The following is a 15081-nucleotide window of genomic DNA, read 5'->3' as shown; positions in this document are numbered from 1 at the left end:
GAGAGAGAGAGAGAGAGAGAATGATATAAATACCTTCCATTAGGCCTCATCTCCTAATACTGAGGCATTGGGGGTCAAGTTTCCAACAAATGCTTTTTGGAGAACATATGAAAACCATAGCATTACTTAATAAAAATTTGTGGATGTAATGGAGGAATGAAAGTAAGAAGAAGAAAGTGTTAAGATTATTTCATTAATTCAGGCTACAGTTTAATAAATTATAATTTGAAAGCCCTAGATTAGCTTTACAGTAAAACTACATGTTTTTCTTTTGCCCCCCCACATTCAGTGTTGCCATTTTAAAATTTATCCATGGTAACTGTTTTCCATTTCTGGAGACATAGAACCTAGAACTTAACCTTTTACTTGAGTACAGAAATATGAGACTCTGATCTTTCTCTCCAGGGTGTCAACTACTTTCTTTGGAGGATATTCTTAGGTGTCTTTGGTTGGTAGAAATGAGCTATTTCTTTCTTTCTTTCTTTCTTTCTTTCTTTCTTTCTTTCTTTCTTTCTTTCTTTCTTTCTTTCTTTCTTTCTTTCTTTCTTTCTTTCTTTCTTTCTTTCTTTCTTTCTTTTCTTTCTTTCTTTTTCTTTCTTTCTTCTTTCTTTCTTTTTCTTTCTTTCTTTCTTTCCTTCTTTCTCCCTCTTTCTTTCTTTCTCTCTTTCTTTCTTCTTCTTTTTTTTTTTTTTTTTGATGGAGTCTCACTGTTTTGCCCAGGCTGGAATGCAGTGACTTGATCTTGACTCACTGCAACCTCTGCCTCCCAGGTACAAGCAATTCTCCTGCTCACCCTCACGAGTAGCTGAGACTACAGGTGCACACCACCACACCTGGCTAATTTTTTTATTTTTAGTAGAGATGGGGTTTCACCATGTTAGCCAGGCTGGTCTCAAACTCCCGACCTCAGGTGATCCACCTGCTTTGGCCTCCCGAAGTGCTGAGATTACAGGCATGAGCCACTGTGCCTGGCCAAAATGAACTATTTCTATATACAAGTAGATCAATATTCTTATGGACTAAAAAGTGGTAGCTATTTCAAAGTGTATATCTGAGGCCTAGGGATAAAATCATACAATGGAAAATGTTTTCTTCCATCTGTACTATGTTAACATAAGGGACTCCCAGGACCAGGGAGACACCATTCAAGTTTCATGCTGTGCCCCAGGAGAGTGTGGTGCTATTATCCCAGAATATCTGAAGCTTTCAGAGTTAACAGATCATCAAGAGGAAAACACTCAAGAGGACTGCCCAGAAATGAGAGTTATTGAGAAGCATTGGGAATCAGAGTTGGAAGTGTGGTAGCAGCCACCGAGACAGTGGAGGAGCTTTTAGGCAGTGTCACAAAGTAGGACAGTGGGAAGTGATGGGGAATAATTGGTCTGAATGGATGGAGAGTTGAAATCATCAGGTTGGGACTGGAAGCAGTGGCTGGTTGTGATGGGAGACAAGGACTACCAGCAGTGGTAGTCCATCTTAATCCAGAGATTAAGATGCTGGATAAGGACTTGAAATCCATGACCACTGAAGCCTTTGTTGTTCAGCCTGGAGATGCTGTGATTCCACCACCCAGATGGGAATAGTGAGACCAGAGTCCTATTAAAGTTATGTTAAAATGATCCCTCTTTGCTCCTTCCCTTTTTTCCTCCCTCCCTCCCTCCTTCTTTCATTCCTTCTCCTCTCATATTTCTTTCCCTCCCTCTCCCACTTGTTCCTTCAGCAAGTGTTTGCTTAGCCTCTACTATGTGCTACTTATTGTTCTCAGGGTGAGGCATATTAAAAAGAATAGATGAACATGGTCTCTTTTTCTCATGAGTCTTTCAGTCTTCTGAGGGTAAATAATACAAAATGAGTAAATACATGAAGAAAACACTTTATTTTAATGGTAAGGGCCACAAAGAAAATAATACATGATGATATGAGAGAGAATGGGTTGGTCGGGAATAGAATTTTAAACTGGAGAGTTAGAAAAGACTAACTAAGGTTGAATTGGAACTAAGACCCTAGTGGCAATGAAGAATCATAAAGTGATTGATCCAGAATGATCCAATCAGATGGAAAAGCTAGTGTAAAGGCCATGAGATGGTCAAGAGCTAGCACATTCCAAGAAGATAAAGAATCTCAGTGTGCCTGGCAAACGTCAAGTAAAGAGCAGGGCCTCATCATGTAGGACCTTGAAGGTCATAGAAGGATTTTTGTTATTAGGGATCTGGTGTTCCAGGTGTGTCTCCCACTTCCACCCACTTCATGCTCTCCACATGGTCTAGCATTGCTCTCCCCATAGTGGCTTTGACTCTTGCTTGTCACTTCTTTTCCTTGTGTTCTAGATTTGCAATCTTCCAGTGCTAACCATATGCAAAGACCATGAGTTTTGGAATCAGACAGCCTTTGGTTCTATCAGCACGTTCTCCTTGTATTGGCTGTGTGACTTCTGTAAAATCACATCCACGGAAAGCATCTCTTGTGATTTTATCAGCTTAAGGGTCTGGGGGTATTTCTGGCCTTCTTTCTCTGTCTCCCTTTTCCAGCCTGCCTTTAAAACCTGGAATGCAGTAAGGCTTGTATCAAAGTCTTGTTTTCTTATTCTCTAAATTCTATTCAACATCCATGATTTCAATTACCATCTTCCCGTCGTTATCCAAAGTTTCCATCTCCATCTCGGACTCTTCTTTGAGCTCTTTATCTGTCTATGTAATTAACGTTCAACTCTTTCTTTGGAGGTCAAAAAAGGCAACCTAAAGTCATCATAACCAAAGTTTCATTCATTATCTTCCCTGCCACGCCCCTAAAACTTATCTATGTCCAATATTTTCTAATTCAGACATTGACAACATTCATTAAATTGTGCTAACTTTGCTTTCTTATCTCCTTCTGCACTGATAGCCAGTGAATTGCTAAATCTTGTTGATTTTTATCTGAATATCTCCTCTGTTGAATCCATCTGGTTTTCTTCATCTTCACTTAGGCCATCCAAGACCAACCTCTCATCAACTCCCTTGTGATTTACTGCAATTACTCCTAAATGCTCTCTTTGATTCCGTTCTTGCTACACTCAAATCTATTTTCCACAGAGGTCACAGTAATCTTTTAAAAATACAAATTAGCTAAAGTGACTCCCCTGCTTAAAACTCTTCGAATTTTTTGTTGTCGTTGCTGTTGTGATAAAGATCAAAATTTTAAAAATCTTTAAAGGGAGCTGAATGTCTTAGGCACTAGTTTGTGACTTTCTCCCCATACATTTTTTATAATTTATCCTGCTGAACTGTCTTTTTTAAGTTCCTTAAATGCGTTGTGAGCCATTCCCATAGCTGAGCTTTCAGATGGATTTCAGATGAGCTTTCTGTTTTCTTGGATTGCTCTTGTCGTTCTTCATCTAGTGCAGTAGACATCTGTCATGTTTTCTGCTGTCTAGCATTTGTTGAACACATTGGTTACATTTGAAAGATATCCAGCATTATGAGTTTTGTCTAGCCAAGGTAGAGAGTGAATTCCCCAGGTTTCTCTGGAGCAAGGGCACAGACATGTGTCCCACCAATCAGACTCATCCGTGTGTGAATTCAATTCGAAAGTGAACAGCTTGACGAAGGCAGAACCTATTGTGCTGGTAAGGACGGCAGAAGAGACATCCAGCTTTTGAGAATGACAGTCCTTGTAAGGTCTAGTTTCTGCTACAGAAGTTGCCAAGATGTTGGTGTCTGCTAGGATTGTAAGAAAGTTGGATTTGGGCAGCCACATGAACTGCAGAAGCTCATGCTCGTTGGATCGTTAGCAGTTTCTTTCCTGTTTTTTTTTTTTTTTTCTTTGAGACGGAGTCTTGCTCTGTCACTCAGCCTGGAGTGCAGTGACGTGATCTCGGCTCACTGCAAGCTCCACCTCCTGGGTTCAAGCGATTCTCCTGCCTTAACCTCCCAAGTAACTGGGACTACAGCTGCCCGCCAGCATTCCCGGCTAATTTTTTGTGTTTTTAGTAGAGACAGGGTTTCACTAGGATGGTCTTTTTGTGTTTTTAGTAGAGACAGGGTTAAGCTAGGATGGTCTTAATCTCCTGACCTCATGATCCACCTGCCTTGGCCTCCCAAAGTGCTAGGATTACAGGAGTGAGCCACCGTGTCCGGCCCGAGACTGTTTCTTTAACCAACTAGCTCTGTGGTGTGCTTCTGAGCACTGATCCTGAGAGCATTATTTGAACCTGTTTGATCAGCCCAACCACTTCTGTGCTTCAACAGCCAACCTCAGCTTCTGTTGCTTACAACCGAGAAATAGCTCTGTTGGTTAGTGCCAGGTAACTCCGACTCATGCGTGGGCATTCGGCTCTAGTTTACTCCAGGAAACGGCTCCACTAGCCTTCTTCTCCCACTTTTGCTGATTAGGGCAGATCTTCCACTCTTGTGTGCTGTCAAGACTCAGTATGGCATGGTGGCTTCGCCTGCTGCTGCTGTTGTTACCCTGCCTGGGTTCCTATCTCGACTCTCCTACTTACTTGATGTATGAATTTTGCAAGGCTTACCTAACCGATCTGTGTATCAATTCCCTTACCTATAAAATAGGGGCACTGATAATAACTATCTAACTCATAGGTTGATTGTAAAGACTAAATGGATGAATGCATACATGAAATCCTTAAAGTGGTAACTAAACATTCAATAAATGTTAACTAAAATGTTCTCACATTACCCACTTCTTTCATTTCATACTACTTTTCAGACAATAATTCGATACTCACAGAGTGATAATTTGATTTAGATATGTCTTCCACATAAACTGTAAATGAAAGGCTGCTTATTTTGTTCATCATGGTATTCCCAGTTCCTAGCACAACATATATTTACTTAATGGATGTAGGATGGATGTTGCAGGATCCTAAAAATCTTGAGTGATGTCATCCCCATCTCCCAGCGCACTAAAGCAGGGGAGCTTCAACAGTATCCAGTGATCCTGGTAGAATCACCCCAAGCTCTTTGTTTTTGCTGATTATTTCTCGTGACCCACAACTGACCTGTTCTCACAGAATGCAAACCCTGTCCCAGATGCTGAACTTTCCCTCTGTGCCCTGATTTCTCTGCTTCTCAGCACCGATCACTTTGTGCTGACTCTATACCCTCTGAAAGCTGTTTGAAGCCAGATGGGAGAAAGAGATGAAACAGATTTCATTCATTGCCCTCCCAGACTCTGAGAGAAATGAAAACAATAGCAACAGCAAGGTAGTTTATAGTGGGTGTTTACTAGGCATTGTTCATTATTTAATCCTACCACAATCCTATGAAAGAGATACTATTACCCCATTTTGCAGAAGAGGAAAGTAAGTCCCAGAGGGGAAAAACAAAAGAAAGAAAGGAAAGTAAAGAGAAAGGGAGGGAACGGGGTAAAGAAGGCAGCTTTTCCAATAGAAGAGAAATTCCCTTGTTGAGAAGAAATTTCATTCCCATAAAAGAATCTTCTGTACTGGAGGATAAGATACTGTAAAAATAATATTGATAGAGAAGTTATAGAAGATGACCCAGAACATGAACCTAGCCTCAGATCAGCTTTAATATTTAGATTTTTAAAATATAATTCCTTTCAACTACTTGCTATTTGCAGTTTTTTCCCTCCAAAGTCTAATGTAAGTAGTAGGAATAATACTGATAATTAAGAAATCTGTGCAGTTTTTTCTGGTTAATTGGCATTTTCCTATAAAATATTTAAAAATTAGCTTTTGGTTTTCAAAGACTCTCTTTTCAGAAAGTCATAGTCTTTGCTATTAAGAGTTCCCATCTGCAGGTGGGCTTCCTGCACTGGGATTATTTGGGCATTTTCACAGATGTTGTCCAGCCACTGATATTCAGCTGGAGTTGGAGCGGGGGGCTTATGATGCATTTTCTATGTTTAGATCTTCCTGATGTTGTTTTATTTTATTTTTTTTCCAATGAAAGGGAAAACAGCCAACATGCCAGTTTTCTTGCAAAAACTGTTATCCAGCTAGAGATGCCCTCCAATTGTAATGCTCTTGTGCATTTCAACCGAACTCAAAGAAACACACTTTCAAAGTGAGTGTGGGTGCAATTGCCAGAAAATTGGCTTCAAGCTGGGTCCCTGGAAGGCTTTCTTTCTCCAGCTTTGACAGGCCTTGAGAGAGGTTCTCATAAGCCCCCAGGAAGATCAGGTGGGTGGTTTGGGACTCAGAGCCCAGTTGGCAACCACTCTAAAAGAGCATGGTGCATTAGCTTCCCGTGGCTGCTGTAAGAAATTACCACCAACCTGGTGGCTTAAAACAACAGAAATTTATTCTCTCACAGTTGTGGAGGCCAGAAGTCTAAAATTAAGGTGTCAGCAGGACTGGTTCCTTCTGGAGGCTCTAAGGGATAATTGATTCCATGCTTCTATGCTGGCTGCTGGTGGTTTCTGGCAACCCTTGGTGTTCCTTGGCTTGCAGATATTTCACTCCAATCTCTGCCTCTGTCTCCACATTGTCTTCTTTCCTACATGTCTTTGCCCTTTCTCTTATCATCTAAGGACACTTGTCGTTGGATTTAGGGCACACTGTCTTCCAGGATGATCTCGTCTTGAGAGCCTTAATTGAATTACATTCTCAAAGACCCTTTTTCCAAATAAGGCCACATTCACAAGTTTTGGGTAGACAGACTTATCCTTTGCAGGGGCCACCATTAACCCACACATATGGTGAATTGAGAGAACTTTTCCTGATCCACTGGGGATGAAGCTGGATTTCAACTAAGCAGTGGGCTAAAAAGGCATTTGGCCCTGCTGAGCCGAAGCATCTTCTTAGTTTCTCAGTTATCGCCACAGATTTCTGAAAGGAGATACGGCATTTGTCAGCAGAGGCTAACTTCTCGCTGTGTCTTCACATGGACTTTCGTCTGTCCATGTGCCTTCCTGGTGTTTATTTTACCTTAGGTTCTGCCCTCCTTGTTATTTCATTTACTCTTTTTAACATCACTAGGAGTAGATAATAGAGTCTCCATTGTATTCATGAAAAATGAGAGGCTCCTTCCAGCCAGCAGTTGGTGCAGCTGGAATTAAAATGTAAGCCTGTAGAGGTTCCCTTTCCAAACATGTCACCTCAGCTTTTATGGGTTCCTAACCTTGAAGATATTTCAAGTTTGTCTCTTTTCCTTAAGCATGGTAAATGTGGTTGTTGTACAGTCTGTATGACAGTTCTAATAACTGAGTGCTTTGTGGGTTTGTTTCTGTTGTCTGTTGACTGTGGTTATTTATTTTTCTTTATGTCATGATTTTCCATGTCTTTCTCATTATATTTGATTATGTGCTGATGATTATACTTAAAATATTATAATAACAATTGGAGTTTTAGAATATACAGGTCCCTCTTTTCAAAAATAATTTGAATATCCATCTGCCAGGTACTTGGGGGATCTACCAGTATGCCATCACCTTAAACCAAGATCCAGACTTTACACTTGTTGAACCACCAGGGGTTAAACTCAAGACTTTCCAATGACTAGTTTGTGTCTGGCACTCTCTCACCATTACACTGAATGTTTTGTCTTTTGAGTTTGTAGTCTTCTCTGGGTGGGGTCTCATACTAGACTTCCCACCTGCTATGACTCTGAGTTTTGACATCTAGCTTTCCCCCAGGAAATAGAAAAAGATTTAGATTTTCTAAGATTGGAAAATTCCATCAGGCAAAAGTAGCTCCTGTATCTACCAACCTCAAATTCCACTTTCTTTTGTTAATTCTCTACTAACTTTTCAGCTTTCCATTGTTTTGAAGAAGATTTATTTTTAAAAACTCTATTCAGCATTCTTTACTTATTTTCCTTAGGAAGGTTTCCTTGAGTATTATATCTCGCCATTAGTTGAACACAAAAATCTAGAGTCCTATATATTTTTTTCTCCCTGCTCATTCCTGGCACTTTATTCCTCTCTCTTTTTTTTTTTCCTTTGTGAGGCAGCTGCTTTTTGCACTGCCCTGAATTTTTCCATTGATTCTTGACATGGCAGTTTGGGTCTATGGATGAGTGTTCTTTTTTTTTTTTTTTTTTTTTTGATAGCTTGATAGTTTCGTCACATCCACGGGTATCTTATATAAGCCCTAGACCATCCTGAAAACAAAGACTACCTCTGTTTATAAATTGCAGAAAAATAAATTCCATTGATGCTGGGCTTCCAATTTCTAGAGTTTTGTAATGTGACAAACACAGGCATAATTAGGATGTTTCATAAACCAGTAACTTACAAAGATTCTGTCCCTTATCATAAAGTAATGAGTTTCTAAAATAATGTCTCTATGTATGTGAGTATACACACACGTAGTGAAGAATTAAATTTTGTCCAAAGAGTGGTTTGGTTTTTGCACTCAGCTTCTGAGAGGCCATCTATGTCATAATTGATAAAAATCTCTTTGTTTAGGTTGGGAGCTCATCACATCAGGAAGACCAATCACATTTAATGTGGGGGCTTTAGGTTCCTGGCATCAGGTAACCAGGAAACTGAGTTAATCCACTTGGGTCATCAATTGATCAATCCTGCCTTTGTAATAAAGCCCTTGTTATGGTTAATACTGAGTGTCAACTTGATTGAATTGAAGAATGCAATATTGATCCTGAGTGTGTCTGTGAGGGTGTTGCCAAAGGAGATTAACTTTTGAGTCAGTGGGCTGGGGAAGGCAGACCCACCCTTAATTGGGTGGGCACCATCTAATCAGCTGCCAGCAAATATAAAACAAGCAGAAAAACGTGAAGAGACAAGACAGGCCTGGCCTCCCAGCCTATGTCTTTCTCCCATGTCGGATGCTTCCTGCGCTCAAACATTGGACTCCAAGTTCTTCAGTTTTGGGACTCAGACAGCCACTCCTTGCTCCTCAGCTTGCAGACAGCCTATTGTGGGATCTTGTGATTGTGTAAGTTAATACTTTATATAGAAAGCATAGTTTATATACATATATATCCTATTAGTTCTGTCCCTCTAAGAAAACCCTGACTAATACAGCCCCCCCATAAAAACTCTGGACACTGAAGCTCAGGTGTGCTTTCCTCATTGGCGATTCTCTATGTGTATCGTGCACGTTAATACCAGGAAGACAATGCATCTGACTCCCAGGGGAGAGGATATGTAAACTTCATGTTTGGAATCCCTCAGATCCTGTGCTATGCATTTCCTTCTTTAGCCAGTCTCTATCTCTTCCTGTAATAAATCAGAACTGTGAATATAACAGTTTTTTGTGAATTTCGTGAGTCTTTTTAGCAAATTACCAAAACTGAGGGAGATTTTGGCAAACCATTGATCTTGTGGTTGGTATCACAGTGAGGACAGTCTTATGGTTGATGTTATGCCCTCAAACTTTTCAGTCTGGCTAACTGGGCAGTGTGCTTGTGTGTGTGTGTGTGTGTGTGTGCATGTGTAGAGTACAACAGTAGCATAGGGTTTGTTTGTTTGTTTGTTTTTTTGACAGAGTCTCACTCAGTCACCTAGGCTACCTCCTGGGTTCAAGCAAGTCTCCTGCCTTAGCCTCCCATGTAGATGGGACTACAGGTACATGACACCATGCCCGGCTAATTTTTGTGTTTTTAGTAGAGACGAGGTTTCACCATGTTGGCCAGGCTGGTCCCGAACTCCTGACCTCAGGTGATCCGCCCATTTTGGCCTCCCAAAGTGCTAGGATTACAGACATGAGCCACCGCACCTAGCCCGCATAGGGTATTTATAATTAGAACAGCCTGAGAGAAGCTATAACATATTAGCAAGGTTTAGATATTTCTCTTACATTTTTATTTCCAACCTGCTTACTGTGAGACGTTTTCCACTGGTCTCGTAGTCTAAACCCACACCCTGACTTTGTGGTGCATGTCGTTTTTATCCTAGTGTACTCCATACTCACCCAAAGCTCCTGTGTTTATTTTGACTCCAACTCTGGAAACAGAAAGTGAACTCATAGAACTGTTTTTTTTTTTTTTTTCTTGGCAAGATTTAGGACGTCATAAATCATGGTGGCAAGAAATGTAATGATGGTCTCTTTCGGTTCTTGAGGAGATTGGAAGAGGAGAGGCATGCAGGTTCCAATGTGGTTTTATAATTTTTCCCAGTGGTGGCACAGTGAGGAAGATTCCAGCAGACTAGTTCCTCAGTCCTAACTAGGTAGTAATTCTCTACTTGAATGTTCTTGCAATGAAAATGCACAGACATTCACCAGTGTCACTCGGGCAGGGCAGTTTAGTGCCTGCTGCGGAACTCCTGGCAGTTAACAATGAAATTGTCAAGATTTCCTTTTTGTTCCCTTCCAAGCAGGCAAGGCATCGTTTTTGTCCAGTGGTTTAGCACATGAATCAATCCTTTTATGTGTGTTCAGTGGGACCATGTGTGTTTTCAGAAACTGTCTGGCTTTATACCTGGCAGGATTTCTTGTTGGGCAGTAGTTCTGCAAATGAGAAAGAAAATATGCAGATTCTCACATGTCCCCAGATTGAATTACAAGGCAAAAGAGACTATTGTTTTCTGGCCTGGTATTTGGCTTTGAGATATATGTATATATATATATTTATTTATTTATTTTTTTCTTTTTGAGTTGGAGTCTCACTCTGTTGCCCACGCTGGAGTGCAATGGCATGATGTCGGCTCACTGCAACCTTTGCCTCCCAGGTAAAAGTGATTCTCCTGCCTCAGTCTCTCAAGTAGCTGGGACCACAGGTGCCCACTACCACACCCAGCTAATTTTTGGAATTTTGGTAGAGACAGGGTTTCACCATGTTGGCCAGGCTGGTCTCAAACTCCTGACCTCAGGTGATCCAGCCACCTCAGCCTCCCAAAGTGCTGGGATTAAAGGCATGAATCACCGCACCTGGCCAGATCATTTTGATTCTTAGAGATATGCCATCCAGTACTAAACCTGGGTTCTTAAAAAATAAATTATATAAAACATTGATATTTTCCAGATTATAACTGACAGAGGGAGGAGGAGACACACATAGCAAATGTGGACAGGTAGGAGTAAAAGGAATACCTAGTAATGCTTTTATTCCTGCACAGCTTATGTACTTATTGCTATATTTCTTATTTCTCAACAATGTTTATTTAAGAAGAGCTAATATGTAAATTCGTACAACCAGTGTGGAGTACAGTGTAGAGGTTCCTCAGAAAACTAAGAATAGAGCCACCATCCAGCCATCCCACTGCTGGGTATGTACCCCAAAGAAAGGAAATCAGTGTACATCCATGTTTGTTACAGCACTATTCACAATAGCCAAGATTTGGAAGCAACCTATGTGTTCAACAATCAATGAATGGATAAAGAAAATGTAATACATATACACAATGGAGTACTATTTGGCCATAAAAGGAGTGAGATACTGTTATTTGCAACAACACGGATGGAACTGGAGGACATTATGTTAAGTGAAATAAGCCAGGCACTGAAAGACAAACTTCACATGTTCTCACTTATTTGTGGGAGCTAAAATTTAAAACTATTGAACTCATGGAGATAGAGAGTAGAATGATAGTTACCAGAGACTGGGAAGGGTAGTGGAGGGTTTGTAGGAGGGGGCAAAGTGGGAATGGTTAATGGGTATAAAAAATAGAAAGAAAGAATAAAACCTAGTTGTTGATAGCACAACAGGGTGACTACAGTCAATAATAATATAATTGTACATTTAAAAATAATTAAAAGTATAATTGGATTGTTTGTAACATGAAGGATAATGCTTAAGGGGATGGATACATGAGACGCTTTGATATAGACATGCAATGTGTAATAACAACATCACGGTAAATCACATCAGTTACCGTGTGGTCGTGGTCGGTGTCACAGTGAGGACAGTCTTATGGTTGACATTGTGTCCTGTGCCATTTGCCATGATGTGGTTATTATACATTGCATGGCTATATCAAAATATCTCAGGTACCCCATAAATATATACACCTACTATGCACTCACAAAAATTGAAAATTAAAAAAAATTTAAAGGAGTCAATCCAGCTTGGCTTAATTCCTGCCTCAAGGCTATTTATAAAAAACTCTCTAAGCAAAGCAGATCTTACACCTCCATGCACAAATGTTGAGGGGGTTATATGTCAAACTGTTGGGGGTCTTTTGTCTACAGAATATCCATAGAAAAAAATTCCAAGAATGTTTGGAGACCAACACATGTGTAGTGGAATATAGATATAGTGCTTTTAAGAGATCGGAAAGACAAAATGGACACCAATGAAAAAATTAAAGGTTAGGTATTGCCCTGCTGAATATTTAACTAGAGGGGTCATTTTGGTTGAAAGCAATCTCTAAAACAATTAAAATATGATTTAGTATATGAATGCTTATTCTCACCCAGCTTATTTAGAAATATATCCATCTTATAAGGCAACTGGCCTTTTCATTTAATTTCTCTACTGAAAAATGGATATTTCGTGTTTTAGGAAGCATATTCCATAGGTTGGGTTTATTTATTCTGGTTTTAAAAAAGAAAATGCGCAATGCAAGGACTCACAAGACCTGAGTTTTGCAAAGCTTGAAATGCTAAGAAAATGTAATCTAAATTCCCTGAATAAAGTGATGGAAACCAGTGTGAAACTATGTGGAGAAGAGTTGCATACGTTAAATCTACATTTTGAAGTCTTAACATGGAGTCTGTCGATGGGCTTCTGGGCATCCACAAATAAAATTACACCAAATATTTATGTGTGTATACACTTAGTGGAGAGATGCTCCATTGCTTTGGCTCTTAAAGGGCTTAAGCACCATTTTGAGTTTAGGTGTGGGGCAAAGGGGATGTGCTGTAGATGGAAAGTTTTGTCCCCCGCAACCCCCCAACAAATTCAGATTGACATCTTAGCTCCCAGTATCCCAAAGGTGGGGCCTTTGGGTGGTGATTAAGTCATGTGGATGGAGCCCTCACAAATGGGATAAGTGTTCTTATAAGAAGGGATATGAGATAGCTCCCCGGCTCCTTCTGCCTTATGAGGACACAGCAAGAAGACACTCATCTATGAACAGGATACAGTCCCACACAAGACACCAAATCTGTTGCCACCTTGATCTTGGATTTCCCAGCCTTCAGAACTGTGAGAAATACATTTTTTCTCTTTATAAGTCACCCAGTATATGGTGTGCTGTTATGGCCACCCTATCAGACTAAGAAAGGATGCCAGAGCATTTCTGTACTCCCTCAGTCTAGGAGATAGTCATGGCTAAAGCTGCATGCTGACCCTTGACTCTTTTCATTTTGGAGGCTCTCTCTCTTCAGAATTGTAAGACAAGTCTCAGTTTGACCATTGGGACAGCAGGTAACCTCTGAGGCTTCCTCAGGCATGCTACTGTTATCTCTTCCAATTTTCTAGTGGACTTTCTGGAATATCTGGAGGCTGTACTTAGAAACGGAAAAGTGTCTTTATTGAGTACCTTTCTAGGTACCAGAGAGGACCTTGTGCGTGTGTCCTTGTGCCTGAAAAGTGGTAGGTACTGAAAAACTGTTCATTGAGTAAAGGAATGAATAAAGCAAATTTGAAATGAATGAATAGCCGAATAATTAGAATAATATTTAACAATTTATTGAATTAAGTCCCTGCTTGATTCAAGCAGAAAACTGAAAAAGGGGATTTTTAAAATAGACAAATAAAAATTGGATGTATTTAAGGTGTACAACATGATGCTTTGGTATATGTACAGCATTGTAGAATGGCTAAATCAAGCTAATTAGCATGCATTACCTTACATACTTATCTCTTTGTTTGGAAAAGGGGGATAGAGAACAGGTTTTGTCTTCTCCCACTGTGATCTCCTGCAAAGACGGAGAAAGAGATGCAGACTGTTCATGAGTGATTTTGTCTATGTTCTCATAAGGCCTTCCCAGAAATGATGATTTTTTTTTTTAAATTTCAGCTATCCAACTTGATAAAGTCAATCTTCAAGTATATTGTGCGTGGTCTCTTCTGGATAACTTTGAGTGGAACCAGGGATACAGCAGCCGGTTTGGTCTCTTCCATGTTGATTTTGAAGACCCAGCTAGACCCCGAGTCCCTTACACATCGGCCAAGGAATACGCCAAGATCATCCGAAACAATGGCCTTGAAGCACATCTGTAGGCAAGATGGCTGAGAGGCCTCTGCTTTTGAAAAGGAGATCTGCTTTGGTGATGATCTTTCAGGCAATCTCAACTTACTTCTGTAATCAACATCTAATATCAGTGGATCTGTGATGATAAAGTCTGAATATGTAATGCCTCATGAAGTGTTTAATAATGGCCTTTACTTTATTTGCATTCGGATCAATTAGGTTTTTAAAAAAAGTAGAAGAGAAAACCACTAACCTTGACTTTTATATTGCAAAATCAGATAGACCTGGAAACGTAAATTTAAATCCTTAGACATTTTTCTAGAAAAAAAATGCAAAGTTTATAAAGATAATATACCCATGATTTGCAACTGTAACAGGTGATCATTTATTATAAGAGTACTTAATCATTCCGGTTCCATGAGCTATTTTTGCTTAGGAGATCCACTGTCATGTGATCCATAATTTTTCTACATAAAAAATCAAAGTTAAAAGTTAGTCACATTATACAGTTATGCATTCATTTCAACAAAATAGTGAATTGATAATCTATTTGTTAATATATTCGGCACATATTTTGTGTGTTTGGACAAGTACATCTCCCTTTTGCCTAATGAACTTTTGAAAAGTAATAAAATAATAGAATAAATTAGACTTTCAATGGCAGAAAAAGTATTTGAGTGTTGATGTTCAGTAAAAAACAGATTCCTACTGCAGAGTGGTGCCAAATTAAAAGCCAAGTGATAAGCAGGGCATAATTTCCACTTTTGAATATTTCTTTAAAGTTTAGAACCTTAAGAACCTCGTGAAAAATAACATGAAGTGAATGACCGACCTCAGTGTAGGCAAAGGTGGGGTGGGGATTTATTACCCTGGTAATTGAAATGTCTGAGGTTGGTATGGGATTGACTGGAGATGGACATTTTGCTGAACTTCCTAAGGTAGGGGTCAGGAGTAGAGTCAGGGCTCCTTCTGGACTCCATGTCTCCCCTCCAGCAAACCCTTCACATATGTGGAGCTTGACCTTTCACATCCATATTTCAGTAGAGTTTACTAAGCACCTAGTTACCTATTAGACTT

At 39.9% G+C, this 15081-nt stretch overlaps 1 protein-coding gene across 2 annotated transcripts in view; it reads left to right on the top strand.

The window, feature by feature from the left end:
• Window positions 1-14667, top strand: part of LOC126954991 (cytosolic beta-glucosidase) — a 124802-nt gene extending 110135 nt beyond the window's left edge. For both annotated transcript variants that reach the window (XM_050791115.1, XM_050791114.1), the window contains one exon: window positions 13831-14667. In XM_050791115.1, the coding sequence (XP_050647072.1) occupies window positions 13831-14033 (203 nt within the window). In that variant the 3' untranslated portion in view covers window positions 14034-14667. The remainder of the gene's footprint in view (window positions 1-13830) is intronic.
• The last annotated feature ends 414 nt before the right edge of the window (window positions 14668-15081 follow it).

The sequence above is a fragment of the Macaca thibetana genome, chromosome 5 (assembly GCF_024542745.1).
Source record: "Macaca thibetana thibetana isolate TM-01 chromosome 5, ASM2454274v1, whole genome shotgun sequence".
NCBI classification, from domain to species: domain Eukaryota; kingdom Metazoa; phylum Chordata; class Mammalia; order Primates; family Cercopithecidae; genus Macaca; species Macaca thibetana.
This window is presented reverse-complemented; position numbering and strand designations above follow the sequence as displayed.